Source organism: Vigna unguiculata, chromosome 5 (assembly GCF_037176805.1).
Source record: "Vigna unguiculata cultivar grain cowpea cultivar isolate G323 ecotype 2 chromosome 5, ASM3717680v1, whole genome shotgun sequence".
In the NCBI taxonomy this organism is placed as follows: domain Eukaryota; kingdom Viridiplantae; phylum Streptophyta; class Magnoliopsida; order Fabales; family Fabaceae; genus Vigna; species Vigna unguiculata.
The window spans coordinates 1,977,032-1,994,843 of record NC_140796.1 but is presented as its reverse complement, the minus strand read 5'-3'; the positions used below and the strand labels follow the sequence as shown (position 1 = coordinate 1,994,843).

The following is a 17,812-nucleotide window of genomic DNA, read 5'->3' as shown; positions in this document are numbered from 1 at the left end:
TCAAATATTCATATATTATGATGATATATTATATTTTATTTTGTCTTTTATATTATGGAATATTGTACACTTTATACATATTAGATAAGTTTACAATAGATAAATCTGAAAATTAGATTTTAGTTGTTTTTCATCAAACACTTCTTATACATATTTTTTCTTCCTATGACTTATACATATTTAACAATATGAAAAATGTATTCTCGAGTCTACTCTATGTCAGACTTGTAAAATCATCTTTGTATGTTTGTAAATATAAAATTTAAAGTCTATAATTAGAGAAAAATGGTATGAATTAGATGTGAAAGTAGTGTGGTCCATGCATGTGAAGATGGTTGGTTGTTGATGATGGAAGAGTGAGAGGTGGTCAACATCTGAGAGAAGGGTTGCACTTTGAGAGGAATGCAATTAAGATAAAGCAGTGACAAAATTTGTAGGGTTGGCGACAATGAAGATATGCACGGTCACTGTGTGGACGTGACATCAAAATTACAGTGATGCCGACCGTGTAATAGGTTGCCACAAAACTTGTGGCTCAAAACTCAGGAAATGGCTTCAAACGTGGAAAGATTGTGTAGATCACAGTATTGGACATGGTTTGCACCTAGATTTGCTTATCAATTAACCTCCTTTCTCCTTTCTTATTAACTTAAGCCTCCTCAAATAACAGCCACACAATAACACCAACCATTTCAGCCCACAAACTTTGGAGACAGACACAGTTTTATCATGGAATATAAGAATTGTGTTAGGGAACAGTTAATTAAGACTGTGTCTGGTCATTATCTACCTCCTCTACTTGCTTGTATATATGAACCCCAAAACCCTACAAATTGAGAGGGGAATCAAAAATACACATAATATGTTAGATGTATTGTTAATTATAAAACATACATTTCTTTTTCTTGTTTATATATATTGACTTACTTTGATAATCATCGTTAAGAACAATCACTGTGTTTTTTAGGTATTGTTCATTTTAGGGTATTTGAGCTTCGTCACGATTTTGTCTTTAAAAGATGTTTCAGAAAGTGAAAAAATGTATGAGAGGTAGGAATATTTAAACTTAACTTAACATCGACTCACTTATTGAATGTACCGGAACATTGTTAATAAGTTAAAACTAACCTAATACATGTTTTAAAATGTTTTTTATTTTGTCAAGAGTGTATTTTAAATTAATTAGGAGTCTTGTCATGCATGATTGTAGTTATAGTTTTAAAGTAAAAAAAAAAAAAAAACTGTCATTTTTAATATTTTGAAAGAAATGTTATGTATTATAATTTAAGGAAGCGAGTGGAAAGAAGGAACCATTCTATTTCGAGAGTGATAGATTCTCAAATGAGACTTCTGAGACAACCTAAATTGCAATCTTTCTTTCTTTTTGGTAAATCATAAAGAGAATATTTCTTTAGTTCCATTTGTCTAACCATGTGTTATGTGTAACTTCAACGTACTAATAATAAAAGTAAAAAGTTACGAATTCGTTTCATCATAATGTTATACTGCATACTTTTATAAATCATTGTGATTTCTACTAAATGAGTTACAAATTAAATTTCAGTATACTTTTTAAGAGATGATAAATAGATTCCCAATTCACATTTTATTCATCCAAATTTCATTTCATTCCGTTTAATCATATGAGTTGGATGAAACGTTCCTTTTATTTTGAAATTTTATCTTAGAATTAATTCATGTTTTATAAAAGATTTAAAATATATTTTAACAGATATGTTATTTACAAGAAAATTTTAAAATAAATTGAAATTCTCACAATAAATAATTTGTTTATTTAAAACTAGAAAACTTCATATTCTGTTTCTATATTCTATTTTCTTTTTCGGATTTCTCAAATTCGACCGGTTAAATTTTTATTCTCACCCCTAACGTTGGCCAAAACATAAATTAGGTTATTTCTTCACTAAAATTGGTGAACTTGTTTTCTAGTAATTATTAACTATATTTTTTTTATTAAAGTATGTGATTATCATTTTTTATCAATATCTTAAGGTTAGAACAGTAGTTTTTGTATTTTATAGTAATTAGAGAACTATATCAAAAAATAAATTAAAATATAATAAATTTTGAATTCTTAAAAAGAATCCAAAATTTAAACTTTATAATGAAAAAAGTTAAATTCAATATAAATAAAACTTTTCAATGTTGTAAAATTTTCTATCGTGCTTACGCTTTGTTAGGGGTTCTTTTTGGGCTAATGGGTTCGATTAAAATTCACGAAAGATAGCCCATTCTTGTTTGCAAATTATTATTTTTCAAAAATAATCTGAGTTCAGTACTGGAGTCCATAAAATATTCAATCACGGGCTTTTATTTCCTGTAATCCCTATTTTCTATCTCTACTCTAGAAAACAAAAGCCTTCATCACGTCTCTTTTTTCACAAACAAAGCCCATGGACTGTGAGGCATCACGTGTTTGTTATTTATTTCAAAAATTATTGTCAAATCTGGTCTTTGTTCCATTTTCTTTTAAAATTTAGTGCAGGAAATTCTAAGATATTTTTTTTTTGTAGTATCTAACTTCTCCCCCAATAATACAACCACGATAAAATAGCCTTACAACACACGCACACCATATTTCACGAACAAATTTTCAGTTTTCGCCACAAAATACTTTAAACTTTCAAGAGTTAAATACGTTTCTAGTCCTAAATATGAACAAAAAATTAAAATTTGTCATTGTCGATATATATATATTTTTTTAAATTTATAAATGAATAAATATAATCCTTTTAACTTAACTGTATTAATTCTTTCTTGTGTTAAACGACATTTCAAGTTAAAATTTGAATTATAACGTATCAAACAATATAAACAGTTCAAACGTTAGCATCACAATTGAGTTATAAGAAATATATCTATTATGTTTTAAAGTCGGTAGGACAAAACTGTATCAATATTTAAGATATGAACGAATTGCAATTTGACACAAAAATTTAGAGATTAAAAACATATTTTAACATTCTAATTAAAATCTTTCTTGTATATTGGTGAAATATATTTTTATTTTTATCATTGTTTTTCATTGTCAACCTATTAACTTATGGTATAATGATATTTTGATGAAAATAAATAATCGAAAGATGATCGGAGTTGTGGGTTAAAAGTGGATAAAAAAGTGGGTTAAAATATCATTATCCTAACTTATGCGAAGGTTTAGGTCGATTAATATATATAAGTTTATTAAAATCATAGATCAAGTATAAAAAGCTAAAATAAAGTTTGAAGTTATTTAAGAGACTTGACAATGTTAATATTTTAATCCATTGCCCTCTTATAAACATATAATTAATGGAGTAAAGATAAAAGAATGAAGATTTTTTTGGTGGTGTTGGTTAGGGGAATGGGAAAGGAGGTGTGGAGGAGAAATCCTGTTGTTAGGTAAAAGAGGTACAACACTTATGCCCAGCTTTATATAGAAAGAATCACCATTGCACCATTCCCTGGGACAAACCTAAATGGATCAACTACCAAAGTAAAAGGACCGTTGCACCTTACCATGGGACCACCTAAGAGGTTCACATTTTCATAAACATAGATTATCAGTCTCTATGGTCGTGTCTTATTATTGTTAATGTTGTTTGAATTTAAAAACCATCATGCGTAATTGAGGTTGCAACTCACACAGCTAAAGAAAACATTGTTCAATCACTGCAATTCATTTTTCATATTACAAAATTAACATTCAACGAATGAGATTCTGTACATTTGAAAGTAAACATTACCAGAGCCTTTTTCAGCTCTGGTAAATCTCTATCATACAACATTATAATCTTCTTGTAACAAAGATTCAACTATCATATGCTTTCTTTGAACACCTTTAAAACAAAAATGAAAATGTACTGCTGCTACTGGACAATTGATTCATCTGGGTCCTGAGAGCTCCATGGCTTGGACTAACAACAAAGAGTCATCAGTGAGATCAGAATACCTATCTGATGAAGACGACTCTTGCGGTTTGAACTTGGTTGTGTCAACTCTTTGTGAGGCTTCCCATCTTTCTGCTAATCCATCACCTTCAAGCATGCGAACCACTTCAGACATTTTAGGTCTGTGCCCTGGAAGATACTGTGTGCACAAGAGGGCCACTTGAACCATTTCCTCAAGTTCAATTCTGTCATAGTTGCTCTTCAGATCCTTGTCTACCAGCATTTCAAGCTTTTTCTCCTGATGAATTTTCTTTACCTGAATGTGAACAACACAAGGACTTAGAGACTTAACATTTGGTTTGTGATGAAGGAAAGAGTTTTTTGATGAATAATGAAGGGAAAGAAACTCACCCAATCAAGCATGGCTCCTTTGTTGTTGGCTGATTTTCCAAACTCTAGAGCTCTCTGGCCTGTGATCAATTCAAGGAGGAGAATGCCAAATCCAAAAACATCAGTTTTCTCAGAGGATTGTCCTGTGGAAAGGTACTCTGGGGCAATATGCCCCACTGTGCCTCTCACTGCAGTTGTGACATGTGAGTCTTGGTGATCCAAAAGCTTTGCCAACCCAAAATCTCCAACCACAGCTTCACAGTAGTCATCAAGCAATATGTTTGCAGCTTTCACATCCCTGTGAATGATCTTTGGATCACACTGCTCATGAAGGTAAAGTAGTCCTCTTGCTGCTCCTAAAGCAATGTGCTTCCTAGTGCCCCAGTCCAACACTGGTTTACCTGAAAACCACCAATTTTGGTATTGGAATCCTTAGGTACACTAAACGAGGTTGTCTAATTTGAGTATGAAATTTAGAACTGATCTTACTCACCCTTGAGACGAGAAGCAACACTGCCATTGGACATGTATGGATAAACCAAAAGCCTTTCTGTTGGTGTCATGCAAAATCCATAGAGTCTGAGGAGGTTTCTGTGCACTGCCAGGCTTATCATTTCAACTTCGGTCTGAAATTGAATCTCTCCTCCAATGGCATTGCCATCTTTAAGCCTCTTTACAGCTACAAGAGTACCATCAGAGAGAACTCCTTTGTAGACATTTCCAAAACCACCTTTTCCTAGGATGTTTTTGCTGCTGAAGTTGTTAGTAGAAATCTGGAGTTCTCTGAATTGGAACCTCTTCAAGTTTCCAAGGTACACTTCTTCATGATGCCGGTCTGAAACAGTTAACATAAAGATCATAAGCATATGAGAACATACCATACTTGAATTCAAACTGGTAGCTTTTGATGCACAGGAACACTATTATATAACGAAATTGATCTCATTTAAGGTGTTCAATGGGAAAGTACCTTTGACATCGAAGAATGCTTGTTGATTGTGCTTGTGTCTCCACCAAATAACACCTCCAAAACCGATAACTATGAGGCAGAGACATCCCAAACTCAAGCCAAAGGCAATTGCCATTTTATGAGATTTTGGTCTTCCTGATTGTAAAGCATCTAGAGAAGCAAAGATATTGCTATCAGCATCATAACAATGACTGTGCAGAATGTATCAGAGTACACTAGTACATGGGAAACTGACACAAGGCTTGTAAGAACAATGAATTTTAAAAAACATGACAAACACTGACGAGATCTTACGTTCGGTATTGTTCAAGTTCATGGACATAGGCATCAATGTCATCCCATGACAGTTTGGCTCTTTTCCCGTGGCACAAACAATGGGGTTTCCAACAATGCTGAAACAATAAAAACGAATGGGATTAATCTATAGGCCAGCACCCAATTTTCTGTTTTCCTTCCAAGCAAAAATGCACATACATAACACCGAGAGATAGATAGAGAGACAGAGAGAGTTACCTGAATGATTTGGCTAAAATTCTGGGCACCGGGCCACTGAGATTGTTGTATGACAAATCACTGAATTACAATCACAAAACAAGAAACGTTTTTAGCAATACCAAACTGGAAAAATGAACTGAAATGATGCATAAGATACAAGTATAAGACAGAAGAGTTCATGTGTATTACAGAAAATTAAGCTGGGTCATGTTAGCCAGAGACTCTGGGAATTCACCAACAAGAGTGTTATTATTGAGCCTCCTGAAACAATTTTAGGGAAAATTTCAGCATCAGAGAGATTGATACTGAAAATGGTTTCATCTCAAGATATCAAACCCAAGCTTATCTATGCTTACAGGTATTGGAGGCTTCTAAGGTGTCCCAGAGATTGAGGAATCTCCCCTCTGAAGAAGTTGTTTGAGAGATCAAGGGTCTGAAGCTTAGGAAGTTTTCCCAGCTCTGATGGGATTGGTCCACTTATGTTGTTATTCTGTAGCAGCCTGAAAAGTTGTCCAAAACATAGTCAATAAGAAGCATTCATCTTGAGAGTATCAAATTGCATAGAGCCTTGCAATTACTTACACAATCTGAAGGTTGGTTAAGTTGCCTATGCTCGGAGATAGAGTACCAGATAGACTTTGGCTTGGAGTGCCCCTGCACAAAACAACACAACACAACACAACTTTCATCTTAAGCTTGAATCAATTTGCACTACAACCTGGTACAACACCTGTTGAGTGTGTCCAAAATTGGAACAGTATTTCAAGAGGTTAATTATAAGATTGAAGGAAAAGACTCACAGTCCAACGACCAAGTTATCTGAAGAACATGTGACCATAGTCCAGCTACATGGATCAACAGCATCCCCATCCCAATTGTCTAGAACACCATGTGGATCCTCCAGAGAGCGTTTTATGCTCATTAAGGCTTGCACTGCATTAAAAAGAGACCTATTTCAAAACTCTGCATATTATGAAGCTATGAACAAGGGGAAAGAAGGAGCAAAATTTCAAGTTTGCATACCTTCGAAGTTCACTCCCTTGGGAGAAAGCAAAGCATCTGCGGAGCTCCAAAAGAAGAACAATGTGAAAAACAAAAGAGTTGTTCCTCTTGGATTCCCCATTCAGATTGAAAATCTCCAAGAAAGAAGATGCAAGTACACTTCACTTGAGGTTGAGGTTTCAAAACTTCAACCCAGAAAGATGTAAATATGGAACGTTTAACAGTTCTGAAATGGGTGTGCTTTCATCACTGTGGTGTTCAAAATAAGAAAAAGAAACTCACTCCCTTCTTTCCATGCTAGAATCTCATTCACCGAAAAATCTCGTGTCAGTTCAAAGGGGTGAAAAAAGACATGTTTTTAGACAGCATAAAGAGAAGTAGCATGCCTGTCACTGAGTCAGGAAGCTGTAAACAAAATATTATATATATAATGGCCTTAATCTCAGAACAAAAACAGATGAATAAAAACCAATTCAAGGTAAAAGTTTGAGTCACATATGTGGCAGGGAGAGAACGGGAAATGCACTTGAGAGTTACTTACTTAATCATGCACATGCACTTAAAAGCATAAAGAAGTTTTCATGAAACTATATATGCATCAGCAAAGTAGTAGATAAAGCAGAAAAAAGAAAAAAGAAAAAAAAGTACTGTCGCATGAGAGATATCATTAGATTTTATTAATGAATATTATGCAGACACATTTAGAACAAAAGAATAATACAGTAGTGCTTTTCTTTCCCTTTTGGCTGCAAAGAACCAAAATCCTACGTGTTTGATTCAGCCTCAGTACATTACATAGTATTTGTTTATCTGTTTTAATTTGTTGGATTAGTGTTAGATTAGCAAGCAAAAGCCATGAGTGGTTATGGTTTGGTGGAGAATCCAAAAGGGTGGAGTTTGGCCATTTAGTAGAGTCCTAAAGTTAAAATTTAGAATATTAAGGTATTGAGAATGTGAGAATCTCGAGGAAAATGGTGTTCTGGGGGACTGAAGATTGATGCTAGATTGTGTGAGATAACATAGATGAAGCAGAAAAATGTGAGTTAGGTATAAAAAATAATATAAGATGATGTGGTTTTGTGGTGGAAATGAATGGTATGTGCTTTATAGATTCCATAAAGCACTATGAGCTAACCATCACACTTTGGTCTCTTTGGTCTATTCCCACAGCAGACAGTCATTCCCATAAAATTGTTCAAAAAGAGTAAAACTTTGAAAAGCAAAAGCTGCCACTGCCATTCCCCTCTCTCTTTCCGTGACCCACCACACCACACACTTTCCTTTTCCATTTTTTTCTTTTCTTATTATTATATCACACTCTCACCATTTCCAACTTACACTAACATTAACCCTACAAACTACTCTTCTTTCTCCTACCTTCTACCTCAGCATTAACCCTAATATTTTGCTTTTATTCTTCTGCTTACTTGTTATTCTTACCAAACAACTCAACTGTCACATTCATTCTCCATACAAAAAATGTCAGAAACGTATATTATTGAACTCTAGTGTTCCAAACATTAACCTCATATCCAAGTGAATACTCCAAAATTTTCAATTATACTTCAATGTTCCACATCGATCAAAAAGATAAAAACAAATTTACGTTACTGTATAAATAGCTATAAATTTCAATGCGGAGTCTAATCTTATACAATTGAGTTAGACTTGAACAATTGTTCCTTATTTTTAGTTTTGTAACTTATACAAATTAAAAGTAATTTTTACCTTAATAATTTAATTATGTAATTTTTTACCTTAACAAAGTGATGTAAAATTGAATTAGGACAAACTTTTACATGCAAAAGAGGTGTCTTTTACCAAAGAGTACAATTGTGTTACTATTTGGGGTTTAACTTTAGATCTTTGGGGAATTACTTTTAGAAGGATTCGGATCCTTTGCATTTTCAAAAGAATTGCACTCTGCAATTTTATGACATTATGTTTATTATTGATTTGTTTTTATTGTTTAATATAAAACATTTTGAAGGCTGGGGTTTTCTAGGATTCTTTGTCTTTTCTGTTAAATGGGTTGAACCAACATGATGGAGATATGTGTTTAACATTATTGAGAAGATTTTAATCTTGATTGACTTAAAGTTATATTTTTATGCTGTTATTCTTTTTATAAGGTAATAATTAATTATTATATTTATGCCAATATCCAGTTATATCAGACAGACCCTAAAATATTTATCACTAATTATTCATTACTAAGAATGTCAATACTTTTTTTAAAAAACTAGAAATATTGAAAATATAGTTGTTTTGGAAATAAGATTGAGTGGATTAACCAGAATCCGATAAAAGGTGTTTAAAGGAACTTATATTATTTGCATGCCAACTTTTGGTATATGGTTGTTGTTCATTTGCAAGTTTTAATAACTATGAGATAATTTTTTTTATATATTTATTTTTTAATTGATTAATAAATATGTTTACTTACATAAATATAATTTTTAAACTATAAATTTATACATTGTGGAATAACATTATTGAAAAATAATTTTTTAAGCAATTCCTTGTTATATATATTACATTGTTTAACATTAAGTATCAAATTAATAAATAAATGGACTAACATTTTGACGATTAGCATAATAAAAAGATAATTTTTTTTGAAAAATACGATGATAAAATGACTAAAATGTAATTTAGCCTAATAGATAATAATATAACTTTAGCATATGATATAGTGGGTGTGATGATTTTAAAGGATTTCCATATAAAGAAAATATTAGATTGTCTTAAAATTTTTTATTATAAAATAACTATATACTCCTCTCTAGGATTAATTTTATTTAATTTAGATTAAATAGAAAATATAAGTAACATATTTTGAACTTAACATGAATTTTTAGGTAAAAGTGTTATAATGAACAATATGAATTGAAGTGAGTCTCCCTTATAAATCAATCTAAAATAATCCATCAATCCTAATGATACTTAATATACTAAAAATTACTCCCAACATACCTAACCTTTATCTATGATTCTTAATAAATTTATATATCCATAAATTCAGGACAACAAAACAAAACATGCTTCATAGTAAAAGAATATGTGAATCAAAATTTGCATACCTCTCTACATTTTTTCTATAGTGTTTTTAAATATGGAATGTGACATATTTGTGCATCACATGTTCCACAATACATTCATATAGTTGCAGAGTAGATGCTGATTGCATACAACCATATTAAGCACAAAATTATAGGGTGGAAGACACGTCATCAAGAATATATTTGATAAAGACTATATGATAATATATATTACGCATGCAAATGTACTAATAACATAATTTGAAGGGTTAAACGCCATTGATTCACATATGGCAAAGAGCTATAGGTGATAATAAATTATTAATTAGCATTATAATAGGTTGCTAATAAGATTTCAAAATAGGTGACACGCCATCTATGGAGCAATGAGAATGTTTGCCACTTGAGTTAAAGATTATGATATCACAAAAAGAAGTGTTTATATATAATATTGTATCTATAAATGAATTGGATGATAGTAATGTATTTGGATGTGTATGTGGGTTATGTGAAAGGGATGTGACACACTGCCTAATGGTGCACTCAAAAGAAGAATTTTAGTTTTTTTTTTTTTTTTTTTTAACTTGATGAACTTGTTACATAGTTCAACAAAATAAAAATTATTGATTGATCAATTATATGCAATATTCTCTCAAATGGGTTGCTAGATATGATATTTTTAAATAAAACTATGTACAATAAATTCTTCATGCATATATCAATCTTATGTTTTTCTTACTGCAAAACCAGAAGCAGTATAAGAGAGATGGCATAACAATGATTCATTAGGTATTAGTCTCATCAAATGTTATATAATATATTTTACTATGCATATGTCAGATTGATGTCATATAAAATCAGCAAATGTAGTACAATTTGAAATCCATCGAATTCACAATTAATATGTTAACATGCCCTCATTAAACTTATATGTACCATGTGATCTATTTATTATTACTACTAAAAATTCAAACAATGGACCTGCATGCATAAAAGATAATAATAAATAATAATAATAATAATTATTATTATTAAGGGTGTGGAAGAAAACTGTAGGTCAATTATATAAGGCAATAAAGGAAAATAAATTGACCTAACATGAGAAAAAAACACAAAACAAAAATATCCACCAATTAAGGACCAATGCAAAGTGATAACAGCTAGCTAGGATCATATTGTCCTCTCTTCACAATCACAAAATAACCCTCTCCTATCTTTAGTACCATTTATGTATATAATAATAATAATAATAATTTCAATTAGTCTTATTTAATTTAGGATTTAAAAATATTTTCTTTTAATTTAGCGAGATATTTTTTAAAATAGAATCATAAATGATTAAAACAGATCATAGCTGGAATGCAGTAACTTAATGTGTTTATAAATAAAACCTATTTGTCTGTATTTTGTGTGTTTTTTTGTCTTTGGTAGATAAATGAGGTTGTAATGAGAACGCAGTCACGGACACTCAAACGTGAGAAACAACAAAAACATGCCAAGTGTACGTCGTTTTTGGAATTAACACATTGGCCTATGTGTTCAGAAAGCTTCTCGGCATTAAATTCGACAAGGATATTACATTGTCTTCAAAATTTATTTTTGCAGATACTATATACATCAAAGTATGGTTTAAATATAATTTTGGTTTCTAAATTATGCTTTAGGTTTTTCTTTTTTTAATAAAACATTTTGGTTTTTAAATTTTTTTCAATCCTCTTATTTTTTGTTTTGTTCCTATCATATCAATTAGTCGTCATTGGTAAGTGTGCTTTAAATTCAGAAAATTTCCTTAACTTGAATGGAGCATAGTCTTTTTGATTTGGAAGGATGCATGCACTGAACCACACAATATTTGTATAAAAATTAGGTCATAAAGGTTCCACTCCTTCATCATGCTACCCTTGAATATCAAACAAACCCTAGCAGAATTAGTACAATGCAGTGCACTGATGCAGGTTTAGCTATAGACAAGCACCTATCAATTTTAGACACATGAAAACTCAATGCCAACCAAATATATATGTCCTATAATTGCTGTCAAAATTCTAAATTAAAAATTGTTAATAATTTTCAACATGACATAAAAAGTGTAGTTCTCTTTCCAAATCTAAAAATGAAATGAACATAAAAGATTGTTAAAGAACCTTTTTTTCTGCATGCATCTGTATAGAAGGTAAGAGAAAAACAACTCATCTGAAACATTGAAAAATGGAACCAAATATAAAGATAACTTTGGTTTGGATTATTTTACATGACATTTAGTTGGAGTATTTAAAATAGTGGTATTTTTTTGATGAAGTTCCTCTTGGATTCTTTTGAAAAAACTTAAAAGTACTCTCACTCACGTGATAGTAGTTTGACAGTGTTGTTGAATTAGAAGACAATAGAGAACATCCAAGTTCAAGTTTCAGATTTATTGGACCCTATCTGTTTAGTCACAATTTCAAAAACCAGTTTCAGACTCTTTATTAGTACAAATTCCTCTTTTTTCCTTCTTCAATTGCTTCCACAACTTTCTCTTTTCTATAATCTTTTTTTGCTTCTTCTTCTTCTTCTTCTCCATTTGGTTGAAGATGTTTCCATCATGAAAATGGACCCATTCCTCCTTATCAACTAATGATGCTACCAATTTGGATCTAATGTCATCATTTCACAATATCCATTTTAGAGTTTTAATAATGGATACACCCCATTTGTACAAATCATCTTTTTCATTCCATACTTTGTATATATGCACTTTATTTCATTGACATTTTGGATAAATTACACTAATTAATTAATTACTTTCATTCTTTTTAAATGTTTAAATGATTTATTTGACTTTTTCTATTACACTAACTAAACTTGCTCAACCTTAATGAATAATGTTGGTAATAATAATTTTCCAATTAAGTGTAATGGTTGTTTAACATTTTTTTTTCAATTTAACCCTAAACTTTTTTAAGGATGTAAAACTACTAGTGAGTTTAAATTTTAAGTATACCAATGGATTAAATCTTTTTAAAGTTTTTTACTTTTTTACTTTTATATAGTACTCTAAACTAAAATTGAGGAGACTAAACTATGTTGAAAAAATGTTGGAGCAACCTAGAAAAGGAGTGAATAGAGAAGATAAAATGCAATAATGTCAAAGAAGGTTTTGTTCAAACCAGCTTTGATTTTCAAAGCATATATATACACAGTAATCTCTTGAACATTAGAAAACATCGTAAGCAACTGCTAAAAAATCTGTCTTCCGAAACATGTTGATGAGTATTTGTCAATTCTGTATAACCAAATATACTGTGTTGATGAACTTTTGGAAACAAAATGATTACAATCATGATTGAAAATTTTTCAACAGTTGGCTAAGAATGAAGTTATCAACAATTGCAGTATTTGTGAATCTTTATTAGAGTGTGTAAAATATAAAATTCTAAGCTTATTATAATATATTTGGAAGATAATGTGAATAGATAAATGTAACTCACAGAGATAAATCAGAAGGCAAAAAGCTTTGTGCAGCACATGGGCATCATTTCATGAGCCACCATTATTGAACTTGGTTGCTTTAAGGTTTGAAGGAGAACTTTTTTTATAAGGTGATATACTGCTATCTATGACCCTATTAAAGGGCATTTGATAGACTCTGAATAATTTACTTCTCTTACACTTATTTTAATTTTTCCAACTAATTTATCTTCCTTTTCTATGGTGCCATTGCAGGTGGCTACATTATTTGATACACTAATGCCAGGGACAAAAGTCAACCATATTTCTCAATATCCTTGTATCAAGATCATTACAATGTCTGGGAACCATTGATAACGTAAACTCTAAGCATTAAAAAAGAGATTAGAAAGTAGAGATCAAAACTAATTAAATGTTAATTTAGTTTGTTGAATGTATAAGTGGTTTTCATAAGCTTAAAATAAGTTTCCTTCAAGTTTTGCTCAATCAAGATGCACAACCTATTGTTGAAGTAACTAAGTAGGAATTTTTGGATTAACTTTTGTACTGTCAAGTCTGTAATAGATTGTTAACTCTTGTACAACTTTGAAACTGATATAATATGTAAAGAGTGCATGCCCATTGAGTAGTTGTTAATTGTTAAAGGTGTTTGTACCATCCCAAGTGTTGATTGATTGTTAAGCGAGAGAATTCGTCTCAGAGACACAACAACAATAAGACCTGAGTGAGTCCAATCAGACAGACGATTGACGATTATTTCGATCCAAAACCTTAAGAAAATGACAATGAGTTTATGAGTGCTAAATTTTTTTATTTTTACTTGATGTGAGAGATAGACTCGTACTTGGATTTCAACTAGGAAGAAATAAGAGAAGTGAAAAGAGAAAATTGGCATTATTTTGTGGTTGAGGTGCAGGGCAAATGTGACAAAGGGGGGCTTTGACAGGAAAGTAAAAGTGATTCATATGTCCACAATATGAAAGACAGTGATGGAGCTAACGTTGTTAGGGGAAGGTTGATTGAGGGAACACCTTGTCCTCATTTCCTACTTTTGCTTTTTCCACCACCCTCTTCAAAGTCTCCCATTTTCTTCTTACTTTGTGAGAATGATGTTTTAACATCTTGAAAAGATTCCAAAAACTGATCCCCCCACTTTATACCTCTGCACTCTCCCCACAATAATTCACTCTTTGCTTCTTTCCATTATTCCTATTTCACTTCTCACCACACCCAAACACTCATTTTTCTCTCCCTTATCCAACTTCACCTTTTTCTTTTTTTCCCCTTTTTAAAATATTGCCTCCAAAAATTTATCAGCACAAAAATATGGAGAGAAGGACCAAAACCAATTAAATACTACAATAAAGATCTCATACTACTCAAAATGAGACTGAACCTCCACATAAAACTCAAAAGTAAAACCAGAACATTTGTAGCCTTAGTTTTTACAAATAAACACATTGTACTAATGTGAAATGGTAAAAGTGTCAAAAGACACATATTCATTGCCTACAGAATCATATTGTATTGTATAAAGCAGTTCTACAAGAAGCCGTTATATGTTTGGAGCATTTAAACTGTTTTCCACCAACAAGAAATCTCAAAAACATTGGTCTCAAGCGACAAGGTTTGAATACACACATGATTAGAATTATTGTATGATTCCATTTCTCTGCACTACACAAATATTGTTACTGGTTAATGGTTACTGGTTATGTAATCTTAAATGTAGCAGCACTAGTGACATAAATCTAGGTAATTAATTCCCTTTTTTTCCGAAGATTGAATAATATAACATTCAGTTCTTGAAAGAGGACACATAGCTAGCTATAGCTAACGTACCCAAAACCTTGAGTCACATGTATATGTACTGCTATTTTGAGTCACATGTATGTAACATACATTGCCATTATGTCATTGATAATGTACGTTAGGAATTTTTGTTTTTGGCAACATAAACCATCAATTATCAGTAGTCATGTCATGTCAAATGGCAATGCACCATGAAGTGAACAAAATCTAAAAGGGTCACTGATAGGTGATTAGTTAACCTTTAGCTGAAATTGAGTATAACTGATATTAATATCATTAGTTCAGTTTAATTTATGATGCACCTATTGTTTCTTCAGAGGTTTGGTCCCATCTGATATGTGCATTAGATTTGAGGGAAGCAATAGCTACTAATCATCACGAGATGATGGCATTTTTTTGTCAACATTATCTGTAAGAATATAACTTGTCTTTTGTTTCTTATGTGTGGTTCTTTAAGTTCTGTAAGTTCTGTAAGTCTTGCCAAAGGACTAAAGATGCAACTGCAGAAAGCTCCAAGAAACATTTCCACCAGGAAAATACCTTCAAAGAAGCACTTGATGCGAGGAAAATAATTTTGAGGGATATGAAAATAAATATAATGTAATAAGACAGCACTGTTCTGCTTCTGGGGTCACATTCAACTCTACAGTCATCACGTTTTGTTTGTTGATAAGTCTCATTCAACCCCTTTGCCTATCAGACTGAAAACGCTGTCACGGATTGAGAAATGAAAATGATGTTGTGTTTAGCCAAACAATCCTGCAGAATGAGGTGTTTTCGAGCAAATCAATAATATGTCACTTGAAGCATCATTTTCTATATGCTTCTCAAAACACAATAAAAACCTAAACCACCTAATTTTCATCATCTTCTCAGTGTCATTTAGTCAGGGATATGACAAATTTCTAAACTGATATCTTGGTGCAACCAGATTTTATGATTTTAGGCACAAAGATGCATAAAAAAGACATCTTTTGGTTGATAACCAAAGACTAATTACTCAATTACAGAGACGCATTTAAGGATTTGATCTAATTTTTGTACTTTAATTAACTAATGAGTTACCATGTTTGCAGAAAAGAAGATAGTGTTGTTACAGGGCAAAAGAGGCAAACCTGATGGAATATATTGTAATGAATGAAGCAGAAAATGGTAGCCAAAGAGCAGAAAAAGACCACACGCATGCTTGTTGCAAAGACAAAGTGAAAATAAGAGCCAATTTCAAAAATTCCTTCCCTCCCCATGACAGTAACTTTAGCAGTCTCAAAGCATGCATGTATGAAGCAACAAAAAGCATATGCTTGCTTTGGTCCCCCCCACACAAACCCTTTCTTTCTCTCTCAATTCCTTCAAATCTTTGATACACAGAGGAACCAAAATTACCTCCGTGTCTTAAGCAGCATTGTTGTGACATCCTTTACGACAAGAAAACCCAACATTTTCATTGCCCAGAATCTAGACTCTGTTCATAATGATGCATTACAGAATGTTTTCAAAAGGTTGAACTTAAATAACATGTTCAAAACTGTTAAAAAAGTCTTTATCGATATGATGGCAAGTAAATCAAAATTTGTGATTGGGGTTTGACAATTTGAGGAACTTCTTTCCTTCCAAGTAAATCAATATTCAGTTTGTTTGGTTATTGTTACATTCCTTTTGTTAGGGAGGGTGCAATGGCCAACCGAATTATGCCTTTTTCCTTGAGAAACATAAAAACACGTTTTCTGAGGTAATGTTGGGAGAAAGTTAAAAAAATGATAAAAGAGTCGCATTGTAAACGTTGGTTTTGGAAGCAGTGATTAGTTGTACTATCATGGTGAGTCTCATTTTTTCTGCTCAGAGTGTTGGGTAGCATGAAAAGGGAAGACTCTTTACTTTGCTTTGAATGAAAGGAAGAATGTGGTTGTGTTGTGTTGTGTTGTGGTTATAATTTGGAACATAGTTTAGGTCACTGATTTTGGAACTACAAGAAACAGGGTGGTCCGTCGTAGGGAAAAGATACAAACTCACACGTCTCTCTTAGTTGGCAATAGCTTCTTCATTGTTTTCTTTTTCTTTTTTTCCTATCAAAAGAAACATGGTTGGGGTCATGAAAAATGACACAAGAATTGAACACATAACGTTGAGGGTCCAAGTTTTTATTTTTTTTATTTTTTTGTTGAGCTGGTGTTCCTGGTTAAAGTTCTCGACTGTAATTTTTTTTTTTTTCAGTTGTGTTGCTTAAAAGAGTTCTTTTGCTTCGTTTAAGAATTAATAATATGCCAAATTTATCTTGCATTTAAGTGAAAAACGTTTCTTGTAAACACCATCCACAGAGTAAAATTGAATACTTCAAAGAAAGATTAGTATGTGTGTATACTCAAACGTCAGAAGCATTCAGAAAATAGGACGATTACCCATGACCTGCTGCTTCATGTCAATTCAGCCACCCAAAAAGTTTATACTTCTAATACATTTGATTTCTTATTGATTTTATCGGCAAATTTCACTGAAAGCAATTTTGCTTTCTTTGACACCTGGTTATACTTTGTTATAAAATAAAAATTACTATTACTTTCTAGTTTTGTTCTTAAACTTTTCCAACTATTTTTTTTTTAATAACCATACGCATTCCTAATTGTTTATCACACCTCTCCCAATTAAGTTTCTAATATTTAAGCTATCATCATTCTTTCACCTATCTATTTCATTGTTGGATATCGTGTCGCTACTCTTGTATTGCTAATTTATGATTATCCTCCTTTAATCAATTTGGGTAGTGT

The 17,812-nt window shown here is 31.7% G+C and overlaps 1 protein-coding gene across 1 annotated transcript; it reads right to left on the bottom strand.

Annotated features, from left to right (window-relative positions):
* Positions 1 to 3,650: 3,650 nt before the first annotated feature.
* Positions 3,651 to 7,793, bottom strand: LOC114185476 (protein CLAVATA3 INSENSITIVE RECEPTOR KINASE 5-like). Its single transcript, XM_028073212.2, has 11 exons — positions 6,769 to 7,793; positions 6,546 to 6,678; positions 6,328 to 6,399; positions 6,102 to 6,245; positions 5,935 to 6,006; positions 5,764 to 5,823; positions 5,545 to 5,642; positions 5,251 to 5,400; positions 4,774 to 5,115; positions 4,302 to 4,681; positions 3,651 to 4,206 (listed from the first exon to the last, which is right to left on the bottom strand). The coding sequence occupies exons 1-11, from the start codon at positions 6,866 to 6,868 to the stop codon at positions 3,886 to 3,888; spliced, it is 1,872 nt and encodes a 623-aa protein (XP_027929013.2). The 5' UTR covers positions 6,869 to 7,793; the 3' UTR covers positions 3,651 to 3,885.
* Positions 7,794 to 17,812: the final 10,019 nt, after the last annotated feature.